The 25,643-nt window shown below is 50.1% G+C and overlaps 1 protein-coding gene across 2 annotated transcripts in view; it reads left to right on the top strand.

The window, feature by feature from the left end:
• ADAD1 (adenosine deaminase domain containing 1) overlaps window positions 1-25,643 on the top strand; it is a 1,085,588-nt gene that overhangs the window by 837,684 nt on the left and 222,261 nt on the right. For both annotated transcript variants that reach the window (XM_086962193.1, XM_086962194.1), the window contains one exon: window positions 6,245-6,474. In XM_086962193.1, coding sequence (XP_086818319.1) covers window positions 6,245-6,474 — 230 coding nt within the window. The remainder of the gene's footprint in view (window positions 1-6,244; window positions 6,475-25,643) is intronic.

The following is a 25,643-nucleotide window of genomic DNA, read 5'->3' as shown; positions in this document are numbered from 1 at the left end:
ACAGCTAGTGTGTCTGCCTTTGGTGCAGTCTGTACCCCTCAAACCTACTAGAGGTGGATCCTCTGCCAACTCTGGTGTCTGTCGAGCCAATCCACCTCAACCCCAACCTGGGGGTTAATATTCTGACCCAGCTCCAGGGCACTCTGTTAAGTCTCGTTCAGGCAAAAACTCTCCCACTACCATAGAGCCGTCCTTAGTTGATCCACTCGTTTTTTGGTTCTTGTGAGCACTTACACCACGTGGAGATGCCATTAGAGGTGACAATGGTAGTATTTACACCCACATTATGATCGTTATGCATGAATTTACAGGAGGCCAGTGGGCCAGATAACTTCCCTGATCTGGTGCTGCCTCCACCCCACCCGCCGCCTCCTTGGAAATGTCCTGGTTTGGTACGTTTCCTTGGGTACTGGCTGAGCTAGGGCCCAAAATCCTCAGCTGCCCAAATTGCAAAAACGGTGTAAGTGTTCAGTGGAAAAAGATGTGTCCATGTTGCGTTTTACGCCCTAGTGGACACAATGCCCACCCACACAAATGAGTTGCCATTTTTATTTGGAGGCGTGCGGGAGCACTGAATAATAGAACATTTGTTAACAATCGGATTGCCATTTCATTTGTTAATTCCAAATGTAAGCCATTGTGCAAGAAAGAATATATTTCGCAAAGTGGCCCTCTGAATCACATAAATTCAGACATTCACTTACAACTACAGCTCCTAAACTCCGTATCCAATGTACTTTTTAGAAATACACAGGTCTCTTACATCCCAATTTTTCACTTTTTATTTTACAATAGGAATTGCTCTGCGCTCAGTACACAGTGATTGTAAGTTTCAACTCAGGTTACCTCCGGCTCTTGAACCTGCAAACCCTATATATCTCTGCAACTAGGAACGTTAAGCAGAAGTAATGATGTGTGTATTTTGAAAATCTATAGAATCAATGTGGACTGGCCCACTGTGTTTGGTCACTTGGTCACTTATGGCTCATTGCCTGGTGGCTGGACACAATTAGTCTTGTTTGTAAACCCCTCACACACCAACCTGGTTGGTGTCATGCTTCATCATCGGGGTCCTCGAAAAGGGACTAGGCTTTGTCCCCACAGCTCGACTGGACAAATTCCAACTACACTGTGAACTGGCCTCCTTTTTCAGAAAATTGAAGCTGAAAGCATTCTTCGAAAATTCACCCTCTGATTCACCAACCACAGCTGACGGAGACACCAAATTCAGAACAAAATCTACCTTCATGCCACCTCCTACTGCTATCCCTGCCGAAATATCAGTATACGAACAGGCGGTATTTAAAGTCATTGAGGGACTACAAGAAGTACAACCATTTCAAAACATCAGCAAAAAGGAGCACACCGCACTAACCTGCCTCAGAACCAACGAGGAAATGATCATAAAACCTGCTGACAAGGGAGGGGGCACTGTAGTCATGAACAAAGAGGACTACAGAAGAGAACGTATCAGACTCCTAAACGATACAAAAAACTACAGAAGTCTACAGGAAGACCCAAGTAACCGTCTCAGAGCTAATATCTCCCTCCTAGTGGAGGAAGCTGAATCCACAGGACTCATCACAGTCAGTGAAGCGAAATTTCTCACAACCACGGAAGGCAAAATACCGTACTTCTATGTTGTACCAAAGATACACAAGAATAAGACCCCACCGCCAGGCAGACCAATTGTCTCCGGCATTGGATCCATCTTGGAACCACTTTCACGGTACTGCGACCATTTCCTTCAGCCAATGATCCACTCAACTAACACATACCTGCAGGACACGAAAAATCTACTCTGGCACCTAGATGGGATAAACTACAACCCTGAAACATCCCTCCTGGTCAGCCTTGATGTGGAAAGTTTGTACACTAGCTTACCACAGGACGACACACTCAGTCCTTGAAACTGCCCTCGCCAATACGGACTGTCCATACCGCACATCTACCAAATTTATATGGGAATGTGCCAAGTTCGCATTAAAAGAAAACTTTTTCGAATTCGAAAACAAACTGTATCTACAAACATATGGCACATCCATGGGGAGCGTTTTCGCTCCCAGCATAGCGTGGCTGTATGTCCATCATTTCGAATCCCTGCACCTCTTCAACAACAACGTGGCCATACGTCCAGAAATCAAATTTTATAAGAGATACATAGACGACATCTTTCTGATCTGGGAGGGCGACATAGAGTCACTAAACAACTTCTGCGAATGGCTGAATACCTGTGACAAGAACCTGAAATTCACCTACAGTCATGACAAACTGAGAACCACCTTCCTGGACCTAGATATTGAGGCAGCTGCTGGGATGCTCAAGAGCAAAACGTACTACAAACTCACAGCTCGGAATTCACTCTTACATTTTTCCAGCTTCCACCCGAGGCCTCTGAGAGAAAATTTGCCGTATGGACAATACCATAGATTAAGACGCAACTGCAGTGAGATGTCTGACTACAAAGTGCAGGCCAAAGAACTAACCATCAAACTTAGTCAGAGAGGTTACCCTAAACAAATTACAGAGAAAGCACAAAAACGTGCCAAGAACCAAAATCGTGAGAGACTTATTGACACATGCCCACGTGAGGCAAAACCAATACCACTGACGTGTGTGACCACTTTCAACACAGTTTCAACTCAAGTATCCAAAATCATCAAGAAACACTGGAGCATAATTGGGACAGGCTATTTGCGATGGGACCCTCCACTCATCTCTCACAAAAAAGCCAGATCCATAAAAGATGCCATTGTCTCAACCAGACCTAAAATAACACACAGCCCCACCAATACTATCACCAACGCATGGGGTCTTCCAAAAATAACAGGCCATTTTGCCTGCGGCGACTGTAGCGTCTGTCACCTGACTAGCACCACTAAAACCTTAGCACTGGAACCGGGCAAAGTGTGGGAACTACGCACCCACACGAACTGCAACAGTACCCATGTAATTTACCGAATCACATGCTCTTGTAATCTTTCATACATCGGCATGACCAGTAGAAAAGTAAAGACGCGCATCTGCGAACACCGCAGCACCATCCGGTGCAAAAAGAACACCACCAAGTTGACTGATCATTTTTTAGAAATGGGCCATACCACCAATGATATGCGCTGGGTAGTGATAGAGAGTATGAACCCCAACGTGCCCAACAGCCAAGAAAAGCTACTGAATAAAGAGCAGAGGTGGGTCTACAGACTGGCTACCCACAAGACAGGCCTTAATGACAATATACCATGGAACAGCCTAAGTCAACATTAATAACACTGATTATTAACCCCAAGTCCCACAGTCCCACTGCCCGGATCGCATTCTCAGAACTACCAATTGACAGTAACAATCCATCTAGAACTACCAATTGACAGTAACACTCCATCTGTACTAACCAATTTTTGAGGTTTAAATCTATGCATTCTGCATATTTTATAAGCCCCCCCTTTTTTTTAAGCTCTTACTAGCTTTCACCTGAATGCTGTTTTTTCTCCCCAATTTAGGAATAAGAAAAAGCCTTATTGTTCACCATTTTTTCATTCCTATAACTTGACTTATGTATTTTGGCACCTTTTCACTGAATAATTGGCCCTTTCTGGGAACATTCCTCGGAGCCTCCGGCCACGCATGACCAAGGGAACCATTGACATTACCCCCACTAGACCTAATCATAGGTCTTTTGTAATGAGCCCTTTCAGTACACTTAACCATCTTAAGATGGCCGCTCCGATTCCACACTCCCCCCTTCTTTCCTTTCACGCATGCGTGGACATGCGCATGGCTGCCTAATCACGGCACCACCCGGAAATGCTCTGTACTTAACACAGACGCCGCCGGCAGCAGCCCACCAGCCGGGACGCCGAGGGACCCGATCTAGGTTCCGGCGGAGGACTCGCATTAATCAAGTAAGGTCTTGGCCCCACAGCTGATCACTGGCCCCCCCGAGCGCCATGCTATAAGCATACCTAACTTGTCTCTCCTAAAAATCTCCACAGATTGATAACGAGAGCTCCTCCCCCCCACGCCCCGATTCTCTGGAACCGAATATTATAGCGAAGTAACTATTGGTGCTCCCCATGTAATTTTTATATGTCTGTTTGTTTCACTTTGCATCTATACCAGAGCAGACACTATCGTTTCAATTTGAAAAACGTAATTTTTAAATGTGTGTATTGTCTCACCATACTATGGACAATCCTCATAACTTTTAGATGTATGTATCGTCTCACCATATCATGAGCAAACCCAGTGGTCTCACTATCCAGCGCATACATCATTAGTGAGTCACTACCCCGCTCCAGAGCAGACTCAGAGCACACAGACATTTCTATAACCCAAGAGATGTCCCTGTTCCCGACACTGGCATGCTAGCAAATCACAAGTCTGTCTATGTGCATGAAGCGCTCCTCCGAGCAATTATCATTTACCTTGGCCACCAGGCACTGGCATGCATGATGCATGGCACTTCACCATTTGCTAATCGCAGTATGCTCATAGAATGTATGTCATGTTCTGCTTTCTCCCACAGGATTTTTTCTCGCAAACCAGTGAGTGTCTGTAAGTATACAGACCTATATTTTTTACCTTCACTTTTCCACACACCTTAGCGCGTGTGTAGGAGACTACCACCCGTGACACCCCTTTTGCCACTCACTACACCTTCTGGTCCTGACGAAAGTCCTGCACAATCCCTATTGGGACTGAAACATGTAGACCGCCAACACATAGACAACTTATAGCAAAAACTTGGCTATTAAGTTGCATCACATATTTTAATTAAAATACCCTGGGCCGCCAAGAATAAACTCGTAGGTAAGGATTCCCAGAGGTATATTTTAACATTCACCTTCATCCACATCACACTGTTGCACGACACCTGCTCCGCTGTAGTCCGGCGTTGAAGCACAACCAGGCGGCACTCGGCTGCCTGGTTGGACCCCGATGATGAAGCATGACACCAACCAGGTTGGTGTGTGAGGGGTTTACTAACAAGACTAATTGTGTCCAGCCACCAGGCCATGAGCCATAATTGACCAAGTACAGTGGGCCAGTCCACATTGATTCTATAGATTACATTTGGGGATAGGACGCGCCCCTAAAAACCCTAGCTCTCCCTTGTGATTAATCTTACCTATTTTGAAAATCTGCCTTTGTAGCAAGCAGTTACAGCTGGAAACGTTGCACAAACGGCTGTTTTCTCTACTTTTCATTTTTTTTTTATTTCAACTGTTTCTTTAGGAAATGTTAAGGGTTTTTGCTGAATTCAGAATGTTGTCTTTTCTGAAATGTATAGGTTTCCGGCATCACCCATGGTTTTCACCAAGGAACATGGGCTACATCTTAGAAAAATGCCAAAACTATGATTTAAGAAAATGTTGTCTTTTTTGCTACACCTCTGCTTGTTCCTGAAAGCTGGAAAGATGGTGATTTTGATGGAGCAAACCTTTCGCTGATGCCATTTTCTGGGAAAAGACAGACACTTTTTTGCACATCACATTTTTTATTTTTTCTCAAAAACCCCAAAATCTAGCTATATTTCAGATATCTTCTAGTTCCCTGGGTACCTTTAGAGTCCCCAAGATGTTGGAGGTGGGTGGAGGGGAGGCTTAGATTTGGTGTAGATACTTTATGTAGAAAACATGTTATGGGGGTGTAAGCGCAAAGTACTCTAAATAGCAAGAAAAGGGGTCAGCACTGGAGGTGAAAAAGCCTTGTCAGTTAAGGGGCTAGTAGATGTAATGCTGACGATGCTTCTGTAATCTGCAAATTCATAATTAAAATGAATCAATAAAATTCAACTGTCCCTGGCCCCTCCTTCTAATTATAAGAGCATACGTTCTTGGTATTTACTTTATAGCTTGGGAGAAATACTCCATATTCATTTCTGGTGCAGGGGTGTTTTTATGAGGCTCCTAATGCCCCTGTCTTGCTGTTGTGGAGACCCAATCGAACTGTATTTGTTTTATTGACCTAGAAAAGAAGAAAGACCAAGTTGACCATGCAGGGATTTGAACGTGTTCAGGTTAGCTCAGATGTCATTGAGCCGCGATGCTGGCTTAAAGTAGGTATAAATCCACAGCGCTCTTTAGACTTCAATATTTGTGGACTGTAGTGACTACATGCAAGTAATCTGAAAATTATGTTCTGTGAAATGTTTCCGCTATCTTCTATACCCCTCATTTATGACGCCTTAAAGTGGTTTGTTTCTCTTTTTGAATTTAAATGAGCTGCTTCTTGATCTTTATTGTAGACGCCTTAATCCACACTCTATTGCTGCACATGAAGCTAATCATGAACTAAGCCTCCATATCTCCAGAGAAGGAAAAAATTATCCATCTGTATTTTCTTCGAGTGAAATTACGAGTAATGTGAGAAGTATGTCTTCTTGTGACAAACTGGTAAGATGGGAGGTCCTTGGACTCCAAGGATCACTTCTGAGCCATTTTATTCAGCCTATCTATATCAGCAGCATACTTATTGGTAAGTGTATTTTAAAGGCAAGCTTGCTGTTTGATGTTTGAATGTGAAATGCTTCGTTCAGTATTTTCCAAGTCAGCTACATAAGATCTGAAAGTGTACTATTGACCTTGGGTGCCGAGAGACGCATCAAAGCAGAGTTCAAAGGTATCTGAGAACCCATATAGTTTCAATTCTACCTATTTATTTTGTATAAAAGTAGTCCCACTGTCTTGCTCAATCATCAACTTGAAAAATCCTTCTCATGGTCCAGCACTCTTTCACCCTTCATTGCTTTTGGACATGGCGTGCAGTTGTGGGTTTTGTATTGATCTGCTGGGTGCACACTTTGACTAGTCAGCATGTGCTTCTTTCTTTTCGCTAATGTGCATTCCAACTTGGCCCACGATTTACACAACTCTTAAGTTGCATATTATTCTGTCGCTGGTAAGTAAGGCAGGGTTTTGCCTTTGATGTACATGCCTTTTGGGTTGCACTGCATAGGATACTCAAACACTGTAGCACACTAGGCCCTTTTTAGTTCTCACCTACTTTTGGCATTCAGTTTTGATTTAGAGTAGACTTTGTGTTCACCCCTTGCTCTTGTTTTGTGGCTTTTACGCCTCGATCAAATTGCCCTGATTTCAGTGGCTTACCTCCATATACTTGTTTGCCCCTTCCATGGTCCGTTTCGGTCTGTTTTGATTAAGTGAGTTTTATCCTTACAGTCCTTAGGCAAAGGAACTATCTTTATCGTCTTTCCCCCATTTAAAAAAATATATATATCGTTTTATTTTAGAGAAGGCCTGGCAGCTAAATAAACACTGCTGCTTGGTCGTCTGCATTGGCTATATGCTTTCCACTATGCACTTCGTTCATCCCTCACCATTCTACCCCTTTCTCCCATCTACCTTCTCTCCCCTGCTTCTTTCTTTGATTTGTTTATTTTGTAAAATATTTTGGGGAGTACCCAATAAAAGTACATGCTGCCATCTCTCTCATTTATCCCCTTTTGTGTGGCATCCGGCACATACTTTCATTTACTGTTACCAAATGGTGATTTGTGATCTTGGATCAATAAACTGTAAAAATAATTATAGTGATGGCTGGTATGTCTGCATTTGCACATGTGGCAACCACCTTTAAGTTTTCTTAAAGCAAAAGAAAAATCATTCCAAGATGCCTGCACAGGTGCCGTCTAGGTAAAACGAGCATTGACATTTCCGGTAGGCTTCATGGGTGAGACCAGTTGTTTGCTTTTCCAGTGCTTGTTACTAAAGCCCAACTTCTGTGGATCTTCATAACTTTTCTGATGAAAGATTTAGTTAATATTTGATTAAGCAAATTAACCCTATTGGGCCACATTTTCGCCAATGCTTCAGAGCTCGTGCATTCCATCAGGTGAGATCTGTTCAAGAGATTGCCTGCCTATCGGACCTGACCCAGCCAGATCTCCCACCACCTTTGTGAGAAGTTGGCCTGATATGCAGTGCTCACTATTCTAGTGATCACTATGTATCAGTCCAGACAACCCTTATTGATGATTGGTTGTAAGTCAACCGTAGACCAGCTATCCTAGTAGCATGGACAAGAGCAGTCTTTCTTTAGGCTAGACTCTAGAGGGCGTGTTAAGCCAGCTGTTATACCATCACATATACCCCTTGAACACCAAGTGAAAGCACACCACACAAGTTGTTATGAAAATAAAAGTATATTTATTTAGAACACAACAGCCCTGTCCTCTTTATGAGGACAGGGCGCTAAGCACAATACAAAGCTCTTAAGAAAATACGCAAAGTCGCACAATTTACACAAATGCCCGAGGGGCACGAAAAACCATATACTCTAAAAGTGGAATGCGAAATTACTAGCAGGTAAGTACTACTCTAATAGACTTTAGGATCGCTAGGACTTGACTACTGAACCTTCAGATTACTAGCAGGAGGCCTAGGGAGATCGGGTGCAGAGTGTGCACTCTCACGCGGGATGCGGGACAAAGCCTATGGTTGCTAGAAATTACAAAGTTAGTGTTGTCGGACGAATCCGACTAGGTAGAGCTGAAACGAAAAAGGATCTGGACCCTTGGATAGTGAGGCTATGCTGGAGCACCGAAATGCTGAGGTTACCTAGCCCAGGGGCTGCGGCTGCATAGGTCTGAAAAGACGTCGGGAATCCTCGTTGCAGTCTATGGAGCCTGAAAGAAGAAGTTGCTGGCAGGCGACCAGTGAAGAGATTCGGATGGATCCAAGCCTGGATCGAAGATGGAGGACACCTGTTAGCAGAGGGGACCAAGTCCTGAATCACTAGCCAGTGATCAGATGGGCACCAGGATGGCACCGGATGGAGTCACCTCGACCAGGTGAGTGGGCGACGCTGGGCTCTGCAGTCTCACGGACCAGGAGGCGTTGTCGGCGACCAGGATGGAGGTGCGAGCTGTCCCACGAAGGTATCTGCTGTCGACGTCGCTGGACCCAGGATTGGGGCAACAAGTCTTGGCAAATGCAAGCCCACGCGGTGGACTTAAAATGACGTCTGGAGTGGACCAGGAGGGTCCGGGGTGTTCCTCTTTTGGAGGGTAGCAAGGGCCAGTCTGGTGCAACCAGACCAGCGGTGTTGTCGTCGTGGAGCGTCGTCAAGAGGGCCACAAGCCAGCAGGCAAGTAGCCGGACAACGCGTGAGCAGCAAAGAGCACCAGGGCCCCACGCAGATCTGGTGGATGCTGGGGGGCTGGACTTCGGTGCTGCAGCTGCTCAGGGTCAGGGCTTCTCGAACTCCAAACCACTCACTCGAGGATCCCTCGGCGATCACGCTGGATAAGCGTAGTGCAGTTCTGAAGATGGCCGGTCCCTCGGTCTCGTCACACCCACGGATCTCAGCTGAGCTGACGATGTAGTTAGAGGTCAGAGGTGCCAGGGAAGCCGGGTCTTGTCGTGCTGGTCGGTCGGATTCCGGAGGAAGGACGTGCAGCAAACCGCAGGGTTCTTAGATGGTGCCTGCAGGTGCAGGGTGACTACTCCTTAGTCACAAGGGAGAAATCTTAGGAAGAAGTCTTAAGTTCCTTTCGTGGAAAGTAGTTTCAGGATTTAAAGATCTAATTTGGAAGGGGGCCCGCTCCTATCTTTATACTAGGAAAAGGGGCTGGCACGCGACTAGGTCCTGCCCATGGGTGGGACCAGGAAGGGGGGTGGTTACACCCCTCTCCCATGCCGGACTTTCCCCAGCTCAGGGGCTGGTGTGCCCCTGGAACTGGTTCTAGCCGGCAGATGCATAGTGAGCACCGGGGTGCCACTTGCAGTCACCTTCCTCTAAAACCCTGCCTACCCAGGATACACAAAACCCTGTCTGGGATGGTGCTAGCACCGCCCCTGACAGGAAACCCTTTGTCCAAGCCTCCCTCGCTGGAAGGACTCCCAGCAGCTGGAGGTCAGACTTGTGTCTGTGGTGGCAGCATCCATTTTGTGATGCTGAGGCTTGAGTTAACTTTAACCGGGGTTCACAGTTACATACATGTCGTGTCCCTCTAGAAGGGTGGAATGCTAACCCCGTCGCCAGAACTGGCGAGGGGTTAGTATTCCAATTCGTATGACACCTTACTCGACATGTTTTGATAAAGCGATACCAGAGTTAGCATATAACCGCGAGGATTATAATGCACTTAAGGGTATATGGTGCGCGTTATCATGGAACAGCTATTAGGACTTGGTTCCGCAAGCTGCAAACGGGCTCAGCTCATGCCAGAGCACCATCTCACTTGATTCCAAGCACTCTGCCTTCAGGATTGTCAAGGCCTGCCACAGGAGTGAATGATAGGAATCTATGTGTCCATTTTAGGGTTAGATATAGGTATACTATATCTACAGCAAAGGGTGATTACACCACCTTGCCCCAGCTGTCGTGCAGCCAGTTGTGTCAGATTTAGATGGCCAGCCAGGGGTGGCATAATACATGCTGCAGCCCCTGGTAGGCCCTGGGTACACCTATGCCCTGAGTTACAGGGTCTGATAAGGTGGCCCAGTACAAATTGGTAAATGCACGTAAGGTACACGTGTCAATTTAGTGAGAGAACAGCAAGGCTGTGGGTCTGATTAGCAGGCCCACAGCCAGAGAAGTCGTAAACCAGTGAAGCAAAAATCTGGGGTGATCATAGGATTGCAGACCCTACTCTCCTACAACATTCTTCATCTGAGGTAGAGATGCATACACAGACACACATACAGCTGTCTGTACCCCCAACCCCTTAAATCATTGTCTTAGAGAAAGGTGTTCTGCTCCTGTACAAAGTGCCATAAGGTTATAATAACCATGCAAAAGCCCATTATAGCTGGGATTATAGTTGGGAAGGGAGTAGAGGGGGGAGGGGTAGGGAAGGATATATCCAAGTTAGGATTGTCATAATGTTTGTAAGCCTCTGGGGAATGTATCAGAAATACAAATGACCTCGATGGAGGGCATACGGATGGGAATGCAGACTCCTCCTATTCAGATCTCCTGACTTATACAGATAATGTATTGCAATGCTGAAAATAATGGGACTGAACCCAATGAGATAATGGATAAAGGGAAATAGGGGATGGCTTTGTTGTCTCAACCTTTGGCTGTAACATTGTCTTTATGAACTTTAAATGCCAATAAAGTTATCTTAAAAAAAAAAGTGCCCTAAGGTTTGAACGGAGTTGACATTAGGAGCAGCAATTTCTGATGAAAAAGACCTATTTGTTGTGTTCCTCCCTTCCAATGAGTAACTTCACATATTCTGGTTCAGTCAGAAGCGCTTAAGGATCTATGTTTAAATCGGGAGTACACAACATTGGGTGGAAAACTTTGCGTTAAAAAAAATATACCTTTCATACAAAAAACTCATGTAAAAACATTTAGTTCTTAAACTTGATCCTTCAAAATGAAAAGTTTAAAGTGTAAGAAGTTACTTTACTAATTTGCATAGTTCGTGTTGTCAATGCAATTGATCTTTATGCTTTTCACTCTAACAACCTCTCCCCGCATCCTCCCTAGTTGTCTAGACTGCCAATACAACGTTTATCTGAGAGGCTGTTTATCTATTCTGATGTATTCTTCTAAATTTCAAATAGTTGCTTTCCCTTACTGTTAAGTGGCACTATCAGAGACGGTGGCAACGTCTCCCTATTCCAGAAAGGATGCCGCAGAGCCATATATAGGCACCACCTCTGCACATTGACATCAGTTACTTTATGCGCCCTTCAAACAAGATCTCACAACATTTTTTCATTGTTTTTCCAAACCCAAAAATGATTTTGTTAGTGAGTGTTAGGGATGTTTTCCCCTACAATCTTGTTCTATGGCTGCAGGATGCAGTTTTTCCATGATACATACGAAGACCATTGAGGAGTGTTAGTTTAAGCTTTATATTGCTGAGCTTAAGAAGGGAGGCTGGTTACGCTCAAAATCCATGGCCCTCTCCAGGTTCTGGTCCCAGTTCTGAATCCGGTGCCTATCCTCAGGTTAGTCTAAGATGAAGTACCGGGACATGTTTTGATGCAAAAACAAAGTTCCAATGAAAGTCCTTCCCACATCGCTTCCACTCAAAGAAGGATGTGGGCAGTCTATGCTCAAAGGTCCTAACTCTGTGACAGTATTCCAATGGCATTCTGCAGCTACAGCTGGGGTGCTGAGTTTCCCTGCTATCTGGGATTCTGCAGCAAGTAGAGGTCTTTAAAGAGGCAATGCTTCATCTCCCTTGGACGATTAGAAGTCCCCATGGACAAACAGTACCCCAAACGGACTTCCAGCGGTGAGGTGCTGACTGACCCAGTTAGGCCTGTGTTAGTGCCTCCACCTATACACCAGTCCTGGCATCAGAAACACTGGTCTTTGATCAGGAGCAGAGTTCTGCTAGATTTCAGCCAGTGTCTTTCTATGGATTCACTAAGGCTCAGCCTGTAGTATGGAAAGGATCTCTGGCAGTGCCTCTGCCTTGGCACAGGTACCTTCAGCACCTTGATTCCATTTTGGTGTCTTAGATTGTTCTGACATGGTTTTTGGCTCTATTTTGGAGTGATGATGACTTTAAGCTTGCTAACATCTATAATCTGTATTCTTACCTTGTGTTGGCCCTTTTAAGCCCTTTCTTCCAGACCTAGAAAAGGATAGCTGCTTTATATGATGATAGATCCCTTATTCTTGACTCTAATCCATCTATTGCCTATTGGCTTTGACATAATTATGTGTCCTTTGTAGTCCTGACTTTATATTACATATTGGTATGGTTTGTGTAGGTACTCTGACAGAGCTAAGGGTTATTTTATCCTTCTCAGGCCTACAAGGCCCAGAACTAGAGAGACTCCATTTTGCTTTCTATCCCTGCAGAACTGAGATGCTTGTAGGGTAAAGGTAATATTTTAGTTTTGAGCTGTTGTTCGTCCTAAGTGAACCGTAGAGAACCGGCCAGAGCTGAATCTAATCAAGAAGTGTCCCTGGGCTCAGGTCTCTAGACGAAACAAGCAGCTGATCACTGTGGGAGCATCTAGAGCAAGGAGCCCGGTGCATGGACCTGGTGGGAGGAGGCTACTGGCTGGAACTTTCCACTAGAGGAGAGGATTCCATATTAGCGAATTGCAGGAGAGGAGGAGTGGTCAGTTTGGTTCTTGAAGAGAGAAGAGTAGGATGTTTGCTGGAGCCGAAGAGTATAGTTCAGTTCAATTGGCTTTTCTGGAATGAAGAGAGAAGGCAGATAATTGCTGAAGCTGGAGAGAGCAGTCATATGAACAAAGTTGGAACTATCAGCTGGGGCTGCCAGTTTATCAGAATGCATTAAAGCAGATGGAGGAGCTGAAGCTGCCAGCTGAAGCAGTTGAGCCAGAGGAGTGAAGCTGTGGTGACGGAGGGAGAGAGAGAGCCCTGATCCCACCAGAGAGTGAGAGAGAAACATTCCTTCTAATAGGTGAGGTAGTCTGAACTAGTTTGCTTTACACTTACACCTTAATCTTGTCTTTATTCCCTAGGCTATTGTATGTCTAATCCTTTTTCTTTCAGCGGTGTGTTACAGTTCCTGTTAGTTACAGAGACCCCGCAGATCTGTGTATGTGTCTATTCCCATTTTATTGTTATTGTAATAAAGATACCCCAGTTCTTAGTGAACCAGTGTGCATGTGTTCTTATGATAGAGCTAACCTTTCTTCAAAAGGAAATAGGAGCGCTTAAATCAGGGAATAACTTTTGCATACAGTGTGTGTCTCTTGTTCTTAAAGCGCAGGTAACCTTTCCTTCTAGTCAGGTGTTACAGCCAGAACAGATGCTGCCCCTGATCAGGTAAGTAGCCACTGAATAATTAGGGAGAGAGAGGAGCCCTTGAGCTAGGGAAACAGTTATACACTTAAGTAATTCGGCCATTCCATAATATTATTGTAGTAGTGAACCAGCATGTGCCTCGTATTCTTGTTCAATCAGGGTAACCTGTTGTTCTAGTCAGGCATTGTTTTCATGAACGGATGTAATTCCCGGTCAGGTAAGTAGTGACTGAGCAATGAGGGAGAGAGGGGCCCCTAGATGTGAAGATTAGATTGCACATCTAAGTTGTGGTAATTCCTAATATTGTAGTATCATATCCCGAGTAGCCAATGAGAGATTCCTTCCAAAGGTATTCATAGGAAAGTGATCGTCGTTGGTAAGCGGCGTTAAAGAGAGCACCAGGTGAAAGCCTGGTGTGTAGGTCCGCCGGATTGTGGACCGGGCTGTGAGTAAGAGAGCACCAGGGGTGAGCCTGGTGTGTAGGTTCGCCGGATTGTGGACCAGGCTGTGAGGAAGAGAGCACTAGGGCTGCAGACCAGTGTGTAGGCACGCAGGATTGCCGAGGTGCCGAGCGAGCACTGACTGTGGTCAGTGTGTAATGGTAAATAATCAGAACTGCCCCAGGGTAGATTAGTCTGTACCCATGTGGTCGCGAGACTGAGGTATTAGTGTGGTGTAGGGCATGGACGTCCTTAGTAATCAGTGAGTATTCCTAGTAATCCCTATATATTTAGTGGTGTTTCTGTTGTATGAGCTTGTATATTGCGAGTTCCCCATCCTCAGGTAGGTACCCAGGTGCCTGGATAGATGGGTCCTGAGGAGGGAGGTGGTTACGTTTCGGCTGGGTTGGTGGTGCTCTGAGGAGCTGATCCTATCTGGTCCGAGAATCTGGCCGTTACACAGATATACTGGAAATTCTTGATGGCCCACATGGTGCGGATGAGGAGAAAGGGGCAGACTATTTGATCCTCACTGTACAAATGAAGAAACGCAAGCTGTCTTGATACCTTGGCAGAAACTGATTTGGATTCCCCATTCGGATATGCCAAAGAGAAAAGTGCGTCTTTTGCTAAAGAAGGGGTTTTGGAACTACAACTGTCTACTGTAGAAATTAAGGTTAATTTTCCGACTAAAATGTTGCAACTTAGCCCTTCGTCTTCTGAGCCTTTACTGCCCTTCAGTGAAGTCCTGACACACACACACTGGGTGTGGTATGGGCAAAGCCCTAGTCTGTGTCACTGGTATGTCCCCTCTCCTCCCCCCCCATGGCTGGTGCCACAGATGTTCTCTGGGTGACCCAGCCTTTTTGACTGCACACCCTTCACCAGAAAGCCTTGTAGCACCGACTTCGGCCAGACAAGTAAATTTGAATTATTTTCCCACTACCCCGCCTGATAGCGTATCTACTATTAATGGGCTTGGCAAGAGAGTGTTCTGCTCCACCAGCTTGTATTTATGCATTTTTGAATGCAGTCTGACTACCAAGTAGATACACCCATGCCCTCTGAACCTAGGTGAGTGAGATCTTTCCTGCCCCCTCCAAGGAGTTTCAATATATTTTTGCCCATACTTTCCATGATAAACATGATGCTACAAGGGAAGTCCTGTGAACTCGACTGGACTGAACATCAGAATGTGTATGCTGTTATTGGTGGTAGCCTGGTTATTTTTCACACTTCGATGTTGCCATGGGCTTCTCCAGAAACATTACAGTGTTGCTTATGGACAAGTCTTTGATGGCTCCACGCTGTTTGGAAACAAGGCCTATTTTGCTCTAGAGTGATTCAAAGAGAACAGTGTTACATTTGCTCCTTGGGGTTGCTAAGTCTGACTCCCCAGTTCACCAACAATACTGAAAGTTCAGGAATTACTCCTGGGGCTTGGCTTATTGCCATAGGCAGCCATCCGAGCCCTGCAGCAGCATGCCGAGCAATTTTGGGACTCCAAGCGGCGTGGCGGCATAGGATGGAACACATAACCTCCTCATCCTTCCCTGGAGGGGGGGCGTGGCTAGGCTAGCCACGATGGCGGCTGTGACTTGCTGAGGCTCCGCGATCGGGCCCGCATCCTGCCCGTTTCCAGTGGTCGCGGCGAGCCATCCCCGACGGAATTAGGGACCGGAACACACCTGGTGACCAACTGTGCACCGTGAGCCTGAACGCCCTTCCTGGCGACCACGGGAGAGGGGAGATACTCTCACTTTCACCGGAGGTGCGCGCCAGAGCCCAAGATGGCGGCCGCGACCCGATGAATCGGAGCCGGCTGTCCCTAGCCGCCATCTACCGGTCTCCCCTGCTCGGCGGCGGCCGTAGTGGGACATCGGAGGCTACTATAGGGGACCTTCTCCTACCCCGTGGGACTTTCAATCGGCGCAACCCCGTTGTAGCAGAGCGCCCGGCTCTCGGCACGCGGCCCCAGCACCGAAGTGCTATGCGGCGATCTCCCTCCCGGGCGGGTTGCTGGCTGCAGGCGCTGAGACCAGGTGCCCCATTCCTGGGATTGGACCACTACTGACCCCCTACATCCTGAGCACCCTCGCTGGCGGCCCCAGAAGACAGGGATATACTCTAGCCGGAGACGCGCGTCCGATCCCAAGATGGCCGCCGCGTCCCGGTGATTCTGAGCTGGCTGTCCCCGGCCGCCTCCTAACTTCATCCCCTGCACGGAGGCGATTACTGAGGGGCGTCGGAGGCTGCTGCGACCACCCACGAGACACATCCTACCAGCGGCGACCTGCCCCCTGGCCTGTGGTACTCTAACTTGTCACAACTCCACTGTTGCTGTGTACCCGGCTCCCGGCGTGGAGCCCCTGCATCAGAGTGCTGCCCGGCGATCTCCCTCCTGGATAAGGTGCGTGCTGCAGGCGTTGTGCCCTGGGGCCCCGTTCCTGAGACTAGATCACCGCTGATCCCCTGCATCTACTGCGATATCCACTGTGCCTGACCCTAAGATGGCGCCCGATCGGGACGTGCAGTGAGGTTCTCCCGCGACCGCTCCCCGAAGACACCTGTATGTCTGTGCGCCAGTTGTCGCGCCCTCTGCAGTGACCCGCTGGGGGGGCCCCATTGGGTGGTCAGCTCTTCTCTCCACTGCGGTTGGCTGTCTAACTCTGGTGCGCTTCATCGAAGTGCCCTGTAGGAGAGTAGGGTCTGCAATCCTATGATCACCCCAGATTTTTGTTTTTTGCTTCACTGGTTTACGACTTCTCTGGCTGTGGGCCTGCTAATCAGACCCACAGCCTTGCTGTTCTCTCACTAAATTGACACGTGTACCTTAGGTGCATTATCCAATTGGTACTAAGCCACCTTATCAGACCCTGTAACTCAGGGCATAGGTGTACCCAGGGCCTACCAGGGGCTGCAGCATGTATTATGCCACCCCTGGCTGGCCATCTAAATCTGACACAACTGGCTGCACGGCAGCTGGGGCAAGGTGGTGTAATCACCCTTTGCTGTAGATATAGTATACCTATATCTAACCCTAAAATGGACACATAGATTCCTATCAGTCACTCCTATGGCAGGCCTTAACAATCCTGAAGGCAGAGTGCTTGGAATCATGTGAGATGGTGCTCTGGCATGAGCTGAGCCCGTTGGCAGCTTGCGGAACCAAGTCCTAATAGCTGTTAAATGATAACGCATACCATATACTCTTAAGTGCATTATAATCCTCGCGGTTATATGCCAACTCTGGTATCGCTTTATCAAAACATGTCGAGTAAGGTGTCATACGAATTGGAATACTAACCCCTCGCCAATTCTGGCGACGGGGTTAGCATTCCACCCTTCTAGAGGGACACGACATGTATGTAACTGTGAACCCCGGTTAAAGTTAACTCGTGCCTCAGCATCACAAAATGGAGATTGCCACCACAGACACAAGTCTGACCTCCTGCTGCTGGGAGTCCTTCCAGCGAGGGAGGCTTGGACAAAGGGTTTCCTGCTAGCACCATCCCAGACAGGGTTTTGTGTATCCTGGGTAGGCAGGGCTTTAGAGGAAGGTGACTGAAAGTGGCACCCCGGTGCTCACTATGCATCTGCCGGCTAGAACCAGTTCCAGGGGCACACCAGCCCCTGAGCTGGGGAAAGTCCGGCATGGGAGAGGGGTGTAACCACCCCCCTTCCTGGTCCCACCCATGGGCAGGACCTAGTCGCGTGCCAGCCCCTTTTCCTAGTATAAAGATAGGAACGGGCCTCCTTCCAAATTAGATCATCTTTGAATCCTGAAACTACTTTCTGCGAAAGGAACTCAAGACTTCTTCTCAAGATTTCTCCCTTGTGACTAAGGAGTAGTCACCCTGCACCCGCAGGCACCATCTAAGAACACTGCGGTTTGCTGCACGTCCTTCCTCCGGAATCCGACCGACCAGCACGACGAGACCCGGCTTCCCTGGCACCTCTGACCTCTACCTACATCGCCAGCTCAGCTGAGATCCGTGGGTGTGACGAGATCTCGAGGGACCGGCCATCTTCAGAACTGCACGACGCTTATCCAGCACGACCGCCGAGGGATCCTCGAGTGAGTGCCTTGGGGTTCGAGAAGCCCTGGCCCTGAGCAGCTCCAGCACCGAAGTCCAGCCCCCCAGCATCCACCAGATCTGCGTGGGGCCCTTCTGCTCTTTGCTGCTCACCGCGTTATCCGGCTACTTGCCTGCTGGCTTGTGGCCCTCTTGACGACTCTCCACGACGACAACACCGCTGGTCTGGTTGCTCCAGACTGGCCCTTGCTCCCCTCCAAAAGAGGAGCACCCCGGAACCTCCTGGTCCACTCCAGACGCCATTTTAAGTCCACCGCTTGGGCTTGCATTTGCCAAGACTTGTTGCACCGATCCTGGGCCCAGGGACGTCAACAGCAGATACCTTCGTGGGACAGCTCGCACCTCCATCCTGGTCGCCGACAACGCCTCCTGGTCCGTGAGACTGCAGAGCCCAGCGTCGCCCTCTCACCTGATCGAGGTGACTCCATCCGGTGCCATCCTGGTGCCCATCTGATCTCTGGCTAGTGATTCAGGACTTGGTCCCCTCTGCTTACAGGTATCCTCCATCATCGATCCAGGCTTGGATCCCTCCGAATCTCTTCACTGGTCGCCTGCCAGCAACTTCTTCTTTCAGGCTCCATAAACTGCAACGAGGATTCCCGACGTCTTTCCAGACCTATGCAGCTGCAGCCCCTGGGCTAGGTAACCTCAGCATTTCGGTGCTCCAGCACAGCCTCACTATCCAAGGGTCCAGATCCTTTTTCGTTTCAGCTCTACCTAGTTGGATTCGTCCGATAACATTAACTTTGTAATTTCTAGCAACCATAGACTTTGTCCCGCATCCCGTGTGAGAGTGCACACTCTGCACCCGATACCCCTAGGCCTCCTGCTAGTAATCTGAAGGTTCAGTAGTCAAGTCCTAGGGATCCTAAAGTCTATTAGAGTAGTACTTACCTGCTAGTAATTTCGCATTCCACTTTTGTAGTATATGGTTTTTCGTGCCCCTCGGGCATTTGTGTAAATTGTACAACTTAAAGTATTTTCGTAAGAGCTTTGTATTGTGCTTAGCACCCTGTCCTCATAAAGAGTCCAGGGTTGTTGTGTTCTAAATAAATATCCTTTTATTTTCATAACAACTTGTGTGGTGTCCTTTCACTTGGTGTTCAAGGGGTATATGTGATGGTATAACAGCTGGCTAAACACGCCCTCTAGAGTTTAGCCTAAAGACTGCTCTTGTCCATGCTACTAGGATAGCTGGTCTATGGTTGACTTACAACCAATCATCAATAAGGGTTGTTTGGACTGATACATAGTGATCACTAGAATAGTGAGCACTGCACTCGCAGGCTGGCCGCTCCTCAAGAGCGAGGAGGTTGCACCATACCGCTCCTCGTTGGATCCTCCTTACACTGTGGTCGGCGCATACCTATGGAGCAGCGACCTGAGCCCTACCCCCGTCAGCCCGAGTGACGCACGTGTGGGGCGCCTCCACTTACCCCACGGTCTTCACCGGGAGATTACCTCGGACGTCGCCACCATGGGGAAACCCAAGGGCACGCAGCCCACCCTAGTGCCCGAGACTGCCCCTGAAAATATGCCACACACGCGGGCATGGTCGCAATCTACCGCGCCACCTGCTGACCCAACTCTCTCGGCAAAACTCGATCAGGTACTGGCGGCCATTGAATTGTCCCGGCTCTCCATGGAGGAGCGACTCGGCACCCTGACCACGGACATTGGCCTGATCCGCGACGATCACAGGAAACTTGCAGATTAAGTGAAGGACGGTGAAAAGACATTGGCCGATCTGCAACCCACGGTCAGAGCACAGCAAACCACACTACAGGAGGTCCTGCATCGCATAGCGACCCTGGAGGAGCGCACGGACGATTTGGAAGGCCGTTCCCGACGCTGCAACATTCGCGTCCTAGGCCTGCCGGAGGGTATTGAGGGCCTCCACCCCTTGGAATACATGGAAACATGGATTAAATCATTCACCTCAGCCCATGACTGCACTGCGTTCTTCTCCTTAGAACGTCCCCACAGGGTACCTAACAGGAAACTAAAACCGGGACCCCCCCCCCCCCCCATAGACCGATGCTTGCAAAATTCTTTCACTTCCGTGACTGTGATGCAGTACTTCAGCAGCTCGGTCGGCGGGTCCCTTGCAAGTGGAAAACAGCCGGATCATGATCTTTCCAGATTACGCACGTGCTTTCCAACAACAGCGTTCCTCCTTCCTCGACGTCAAGAGGCGCCTCCGGGTGAACGACGTTCAATACTCCCTCCTATACCCAGCGTGCCTCAAGATCTTACACAAAGGCACTGCCATCTTCTTCACCACCGCGGAAAAGGCGCAGGACTGGGCGGACCTACACTGTCCCATGCAGTCCAGGGCGGAGATCCAATGCCACCCCAATCCCAAACCGGCAAAATCCAGCAGACGAGGCTTGAGACGCTCACGCCGGGGAACTGCTGGCGGGACTGGTTCCTCCCGTTTGGACTTCCCGAACTTGACACAGATCGTGCGGGAACGCAGAGAAGCCCTACAGGCTGTCATGGATCTACAGACATCTCCCCTCATGCAGGACATTACTCGGCCTCCGCACATCTTCTCATCGGAGGGAGACAACGATAATGATGGCACTCTATCCGGTGGTGGTTCCACCACCCCTCCTCTGGTCACCCCACAAACAGCGGACGCTATCCTAGATGGACAATCAGGTGCATCCTTGAAATGACTGTGTCTCATTACCGTCCTTGTGGATATCTAGCTCACACAGATGTGCTTCGCCCTTAACACGACTCTCCTGCCATCAATGTACAATGTTGGCTAACGTGCGACATTCACCATTCCTTCAAAGGCCCGATTCGCGCACAGCCCCGCACGTACACAAGCTGCCGCCCCTGCAGTTTCTTGGTATACCCACCCCCTAGCTGGGTATTCGTTTGGATATGTCGCCACCGGTGACATGTCCTATGTATTGGGACTGTTTCCCATCCCCAGTTTCTTCCCCGGTTCACTATGGTCCCACCCTGTTCAAAGCATGGTGCGTATCAGCGTGCACACACTACCCTGTCATTTCTCCTGGCGGATCACATAGGTGCTTTCCCCCTATAGTGCACATATTAGATGGTTGCGGCATCACACTCAGACATTAACGTCCTCACACTCAATGTCCGGGGCCTACACACACCACGGAAACGCTACTCCGTGGACTCCTACATCAAACGTCAGACTGCCGGGATTGTGTTCCTACAGGAAACCCACCTTACCTGCACCGAGGTGGGGAGATTATAGGCAAAATGGCGCGGCACAATCTGCGCGACGTCTTACTCCGCGTTTGCACGGGGCGCCCTGATCTGGGTCAAACCAGGGACCCCCTTCCGAGAACTTCGCCGGGTGATTGATAAGGAGGGCAGATATGCCCTACTCGAGGGGCTCCTCGATGGTCAAGCAGTCCTCCTGGGTAGCATTTACGCCTCAAACATAGAGTAGGACAAATTCCGGGACCACCTCACGGGAATCTTAGCCCAATTCACCTCTACCCCTTGGCTTCTGGGAGGGGATTACAACTGCACACTCGACACCGCCCTGGACCGCTCAAACCCCTCGCCCCAGTGCTCCCCGGCTCATAAGCAGACGGAGAAATTCTGCTCTTGGACCCTGCATTGGGCTATCACAGACGCATGGCGACACTCCTTCACCCACACACTTGCTTGTATTCCTTCCACCCTATCCCCCACAACTTACGGGTGCGCCTTGACAGGTTCCTCTGCTCCGCGCCGATCCTCCCTAAAGTCGTCTCCACAGATTATCTGGGTAGGATCGTCTCGGATCATGACGCCCACATCCTACAACTCAGCTGGCGCCCCCCACACCCCTCAGTTCCCACCTGGCGGCTTCCTCGGGAGTGTCTCACGGACCAGGTCTTTAAACACGCACACACGCAGAGCATACAAGACTTTTTTGCCCACAATGTGGGCACCGCTTCATCCCTGTTGGTGGAGTGGGACGCCTTCAAGGTGGTGGCTCACGGGAATGTATCAAGCAAATCACCGGGGTTCAGCGGACACTAGAACATGCGCTCACCAAAATGGTTCAGAAAAGGGGGTGGTGATGAACAGAGTGTCTGAATTAAGCAGACCACTCTTACCCAGTCCAAAGATCAGGGCTTGATCCATCACCAAAATGGAGCAACATCTCGCCATGGTCACCAAACGGGACGACCTCTCCGAGGAACATGCTGCACTCACGGCGGAGGCAAAAACGGCCTATCAATCAGCTTGCGCCGACCTCCGCAAATACAATTTTAGGGCATACGCTTCCCGAGTACATAAAGATAGAGATAAGACCGGCACCATGCTCGCCTGGTCGGCGCGCCAAGACCCCCGAGATCCGGCCAATCACCGACATCCTCGCCCGTGACAGTACCCTAGCGCGTTTCCAACACGAAATCCTCCTATCTGAAAGAGACACGTTAGTGATAGATTCCTTACCTTAGAATATCCCCAGGCGTCAGACTGGATCCGGAAACTTTTGCGTAGCAGTACCCTTCCGCGTCGGTAGGCATAGTCTGCGGCTCCGCGTCCGTCGTGGGCGCCGTGATTACGTCGTCTGAGTACTTAGACGCCGCCTCCGCGTGCTGACGTCAGTTCTTCTTTTTTCCGCGCAAGCCAGCGCAGATCTGGAAAAAGCAGTAACCCAGTCAATTTTTGACTAACTTTTTGAGATCATTTTTGATCCTTCTCGAAGTCTTGCGGGCCCTCTCTTCGAAAGCCAGGCGGGAGCAGTCCCGCAGGCGACTCGAACTCCGACAGTCGGCCCGCGCCGCGTGAGGTCCCCGTTCCACGGGAGGTCGAGGGACAGGTCGCGGGGACGGAGCCACCACAGCTCCGGAAGTCGGCACCACTCCTCCGGGTCGAAGTCGTCGTCGGGTAAGAAGAACAAGAAGTTGAAGAGGGGTCATCGCTCTTCTGACTCCCCCCGACGCTCGCGCGACGCAGCCGGGGGTTCGGGTGACACCGTCCACGCGGCTCCTTCGGAGTCGCGGGCGTCACGTTTCGCCCCACACCCTCCGGTCCCTGGGCGAGACGCGACGCCGGAGGAGATTGAGCGCTTCCTCATGGCCATGAGGTCCCTTTTTCTTCCGACGGGCTCCGCGGCGCCTTCGGGCCCAGCGGACCTGCCTGGGGCCCCTAGCGGGTCGGGGGCTTCGACGCAGTCGGGTGCTTCGGCCCCGACACCGCTGGCACCTTCGGGCCCGGCGCCGCAGGGCCCCACAGTCCGACACCGCCGGCGCCGCAGGGTCAAGCGGCCCCGACGCTGCCGGTGCCGCGGGACACCGCTGGACCTTCCTCGGGCTCTGGATCGTCACCGGTGGACCTTACGACCCCCCTGGCGTCGGTCCGTCAGGTGTTGCCGTCCTCTGGCAGCGCCGCCCCCGATTCCTCCTTTGCTCCAGTTCCGACGTCGGAACGGCGCCGCTGGGCGCCGCATCAGACGCCGTTTGGAGATTTCCACTTCTACGAACCGGCCCCATTGGTTGAAACCCCTGAGTATCAGTAGATGGGTGATGAGGAGGATTGAGAGGGGTCTGAGGACCCTCTGACCAAGGAGTGTCCGTCTCAAGAGGACTGGGCAGGAGACCTGGGGGAGGCCAGTGGCCTGGACACCTCTCCAGACACTGGTTTTGTCTCCCCTCCTACCGTGGCTTCGGAGGAGGGGGCAACCTATAGTATGGTGTTGATGAGGGCTGCCAAGGCCTTGGGCCTTGAGCTCTCCGTCGCGGCCGTGAGGACTAACCTCCTCACTGAGGTCCTTAAACCGCAGTCAAGCTCGGCCGAGCCTCTGCTGCCCTTTGATGAGGCCTTGACCGACGTTCTTTCGGGCACCTGGTTCAGGCCCGCTACGGTTTCGCCCGTAGATCGGAACGTGGCCAGACGCCACCGCCCGGCCCCGGGCGACCCATGTTTCCTGTCCACCCATCCCACCCCCGAGAGTCTGGTCATTCAGGCCTCCAATTCCCAGTCCGCATTCCCGTCGGCTCCGCCGGACAGGGAATCCAAGAGGTATGAGAATTATGGAAAGAAAATATTCTCCTCCCTTAGTTTGGGACTGCGGTCTTCCAACACCGCATGCCTCTTGGGCCACTACACCCACTCTCTGTGGGAGACGGTGGCGGAAGTGCTGCCAGAGTGTCCGTTGGAGGTACGGGCCAAACTCGGCCAAGCCCTGGTGGAGGGCCGAGATGCAGCCAAGTATTCTATCAGGTGTTGGCTGGATACCACCGACTCGCTAGGCAGAGCGATGGCAATGACGGAGGCGGTGAGACGTCACGCCTGGTTGAGGTCCGGCAACTTTTCGACAGATGTCCAAAACACTCTGATGGACATGCCGTTCGATGGCTGTCGCCTTTTTGGCGACAAGGCAGACCACGTGCTTGAGCGCTGTAAGGACTCCAGGGCTACGACCAAGTCCTTGGGCCTCTCGGCCCGCGCCAGCAAACGGGTGCCTTTCGCTCCTTTCGTGGCGAAGGAAGGGGTGCCTCCACACGTGCCACCAGCCACATGCGGCAGACTAACATCCAACTTGGTGGCGGCCGTGGAAATCGCTGTGGAGGCGGTCGGGGACAACGGCGAGGCCAGTCCACACCTTCCCCCGCAGCATCCGCCTCTAAACCCTCCTAGTCCGTGCTTCTTGGCCCATGTGACGCCAGTGGGGGGCAGGGTTCGCCATCACCACTCTCACTGGCGCACTGTCACTTCGGACAGGTGGGTGCTGCAGATCGTCCGGAGGGGCTACTCCCTCCCCTTTGAGACGACCCCTCAAGCAATGCCACCGCAACACCACCGCGTATCGGGGGATCACTTGCAGCTTCTGCAGGAGGAAGTTTCAGCTCTCTTGGCCAAGGAGGCCATCGACCGCGTTCCTGGGCCAGAAGTAGGACGTGGTTGCTACTCCCACTACTTTCTGGTACCCAAGAAGGGCGTTACTCTGGTGGTTCAACACCTGGCAGGTTCTCTGAACGCCAGGGCGGACGAACTCAGCCGCCGGTGCATGATGGATCACGAATGGCGTCTGAACTCGGACGTGGTGTAAGGTCTCTTTCTGCAGTGGGGGGAGCCTTGGTTAGATCTATTCGCCACCGAAGAAAACGTGCAATGTCATCAGTTCTGCGCGTTGGAATTTCCAAGGCGGCACTCGCTCGGAGACGCTTTTCGACGCGAGTGGAGTTGCGGTCTGTTGTACGCCTATGCCACTTCTGCCCAGAGTGCTGAAGAAGTTCAGGCGCGACCGGGCACAAGTCATCCTTGTGGCTCCGGACTGGGCACGAAGGTACTGGTATCCCGAGCTACTCAGTATGTCAGTCGATCCCCCGGTTAGTCTGCCTCTTCAGGAGGACCTTCTGTCGCAGCAGCAGGGGACGGTCCTCCACCCGAACCTGTCCAG

This window comes from Lissotriton vulgaris, chromosome 3_1 (genome assembly GCF_964263255.1).
Source record: "Lissotriton vulgaris chromosome 3_1, aLisVul1.2, whole genome shotgun sequence".
NCBI classification, from domain to species: Eukaryota; Metazoa; Chordata; class Amphibia; order Caudata; family Salamandridae; genus Lissotriton; species Lissotriton vulgaris.
Note: the sequence above shows the minus strand (reverse complement) of the source record. Positions and strands in the feature narration are given on the sequence as shown.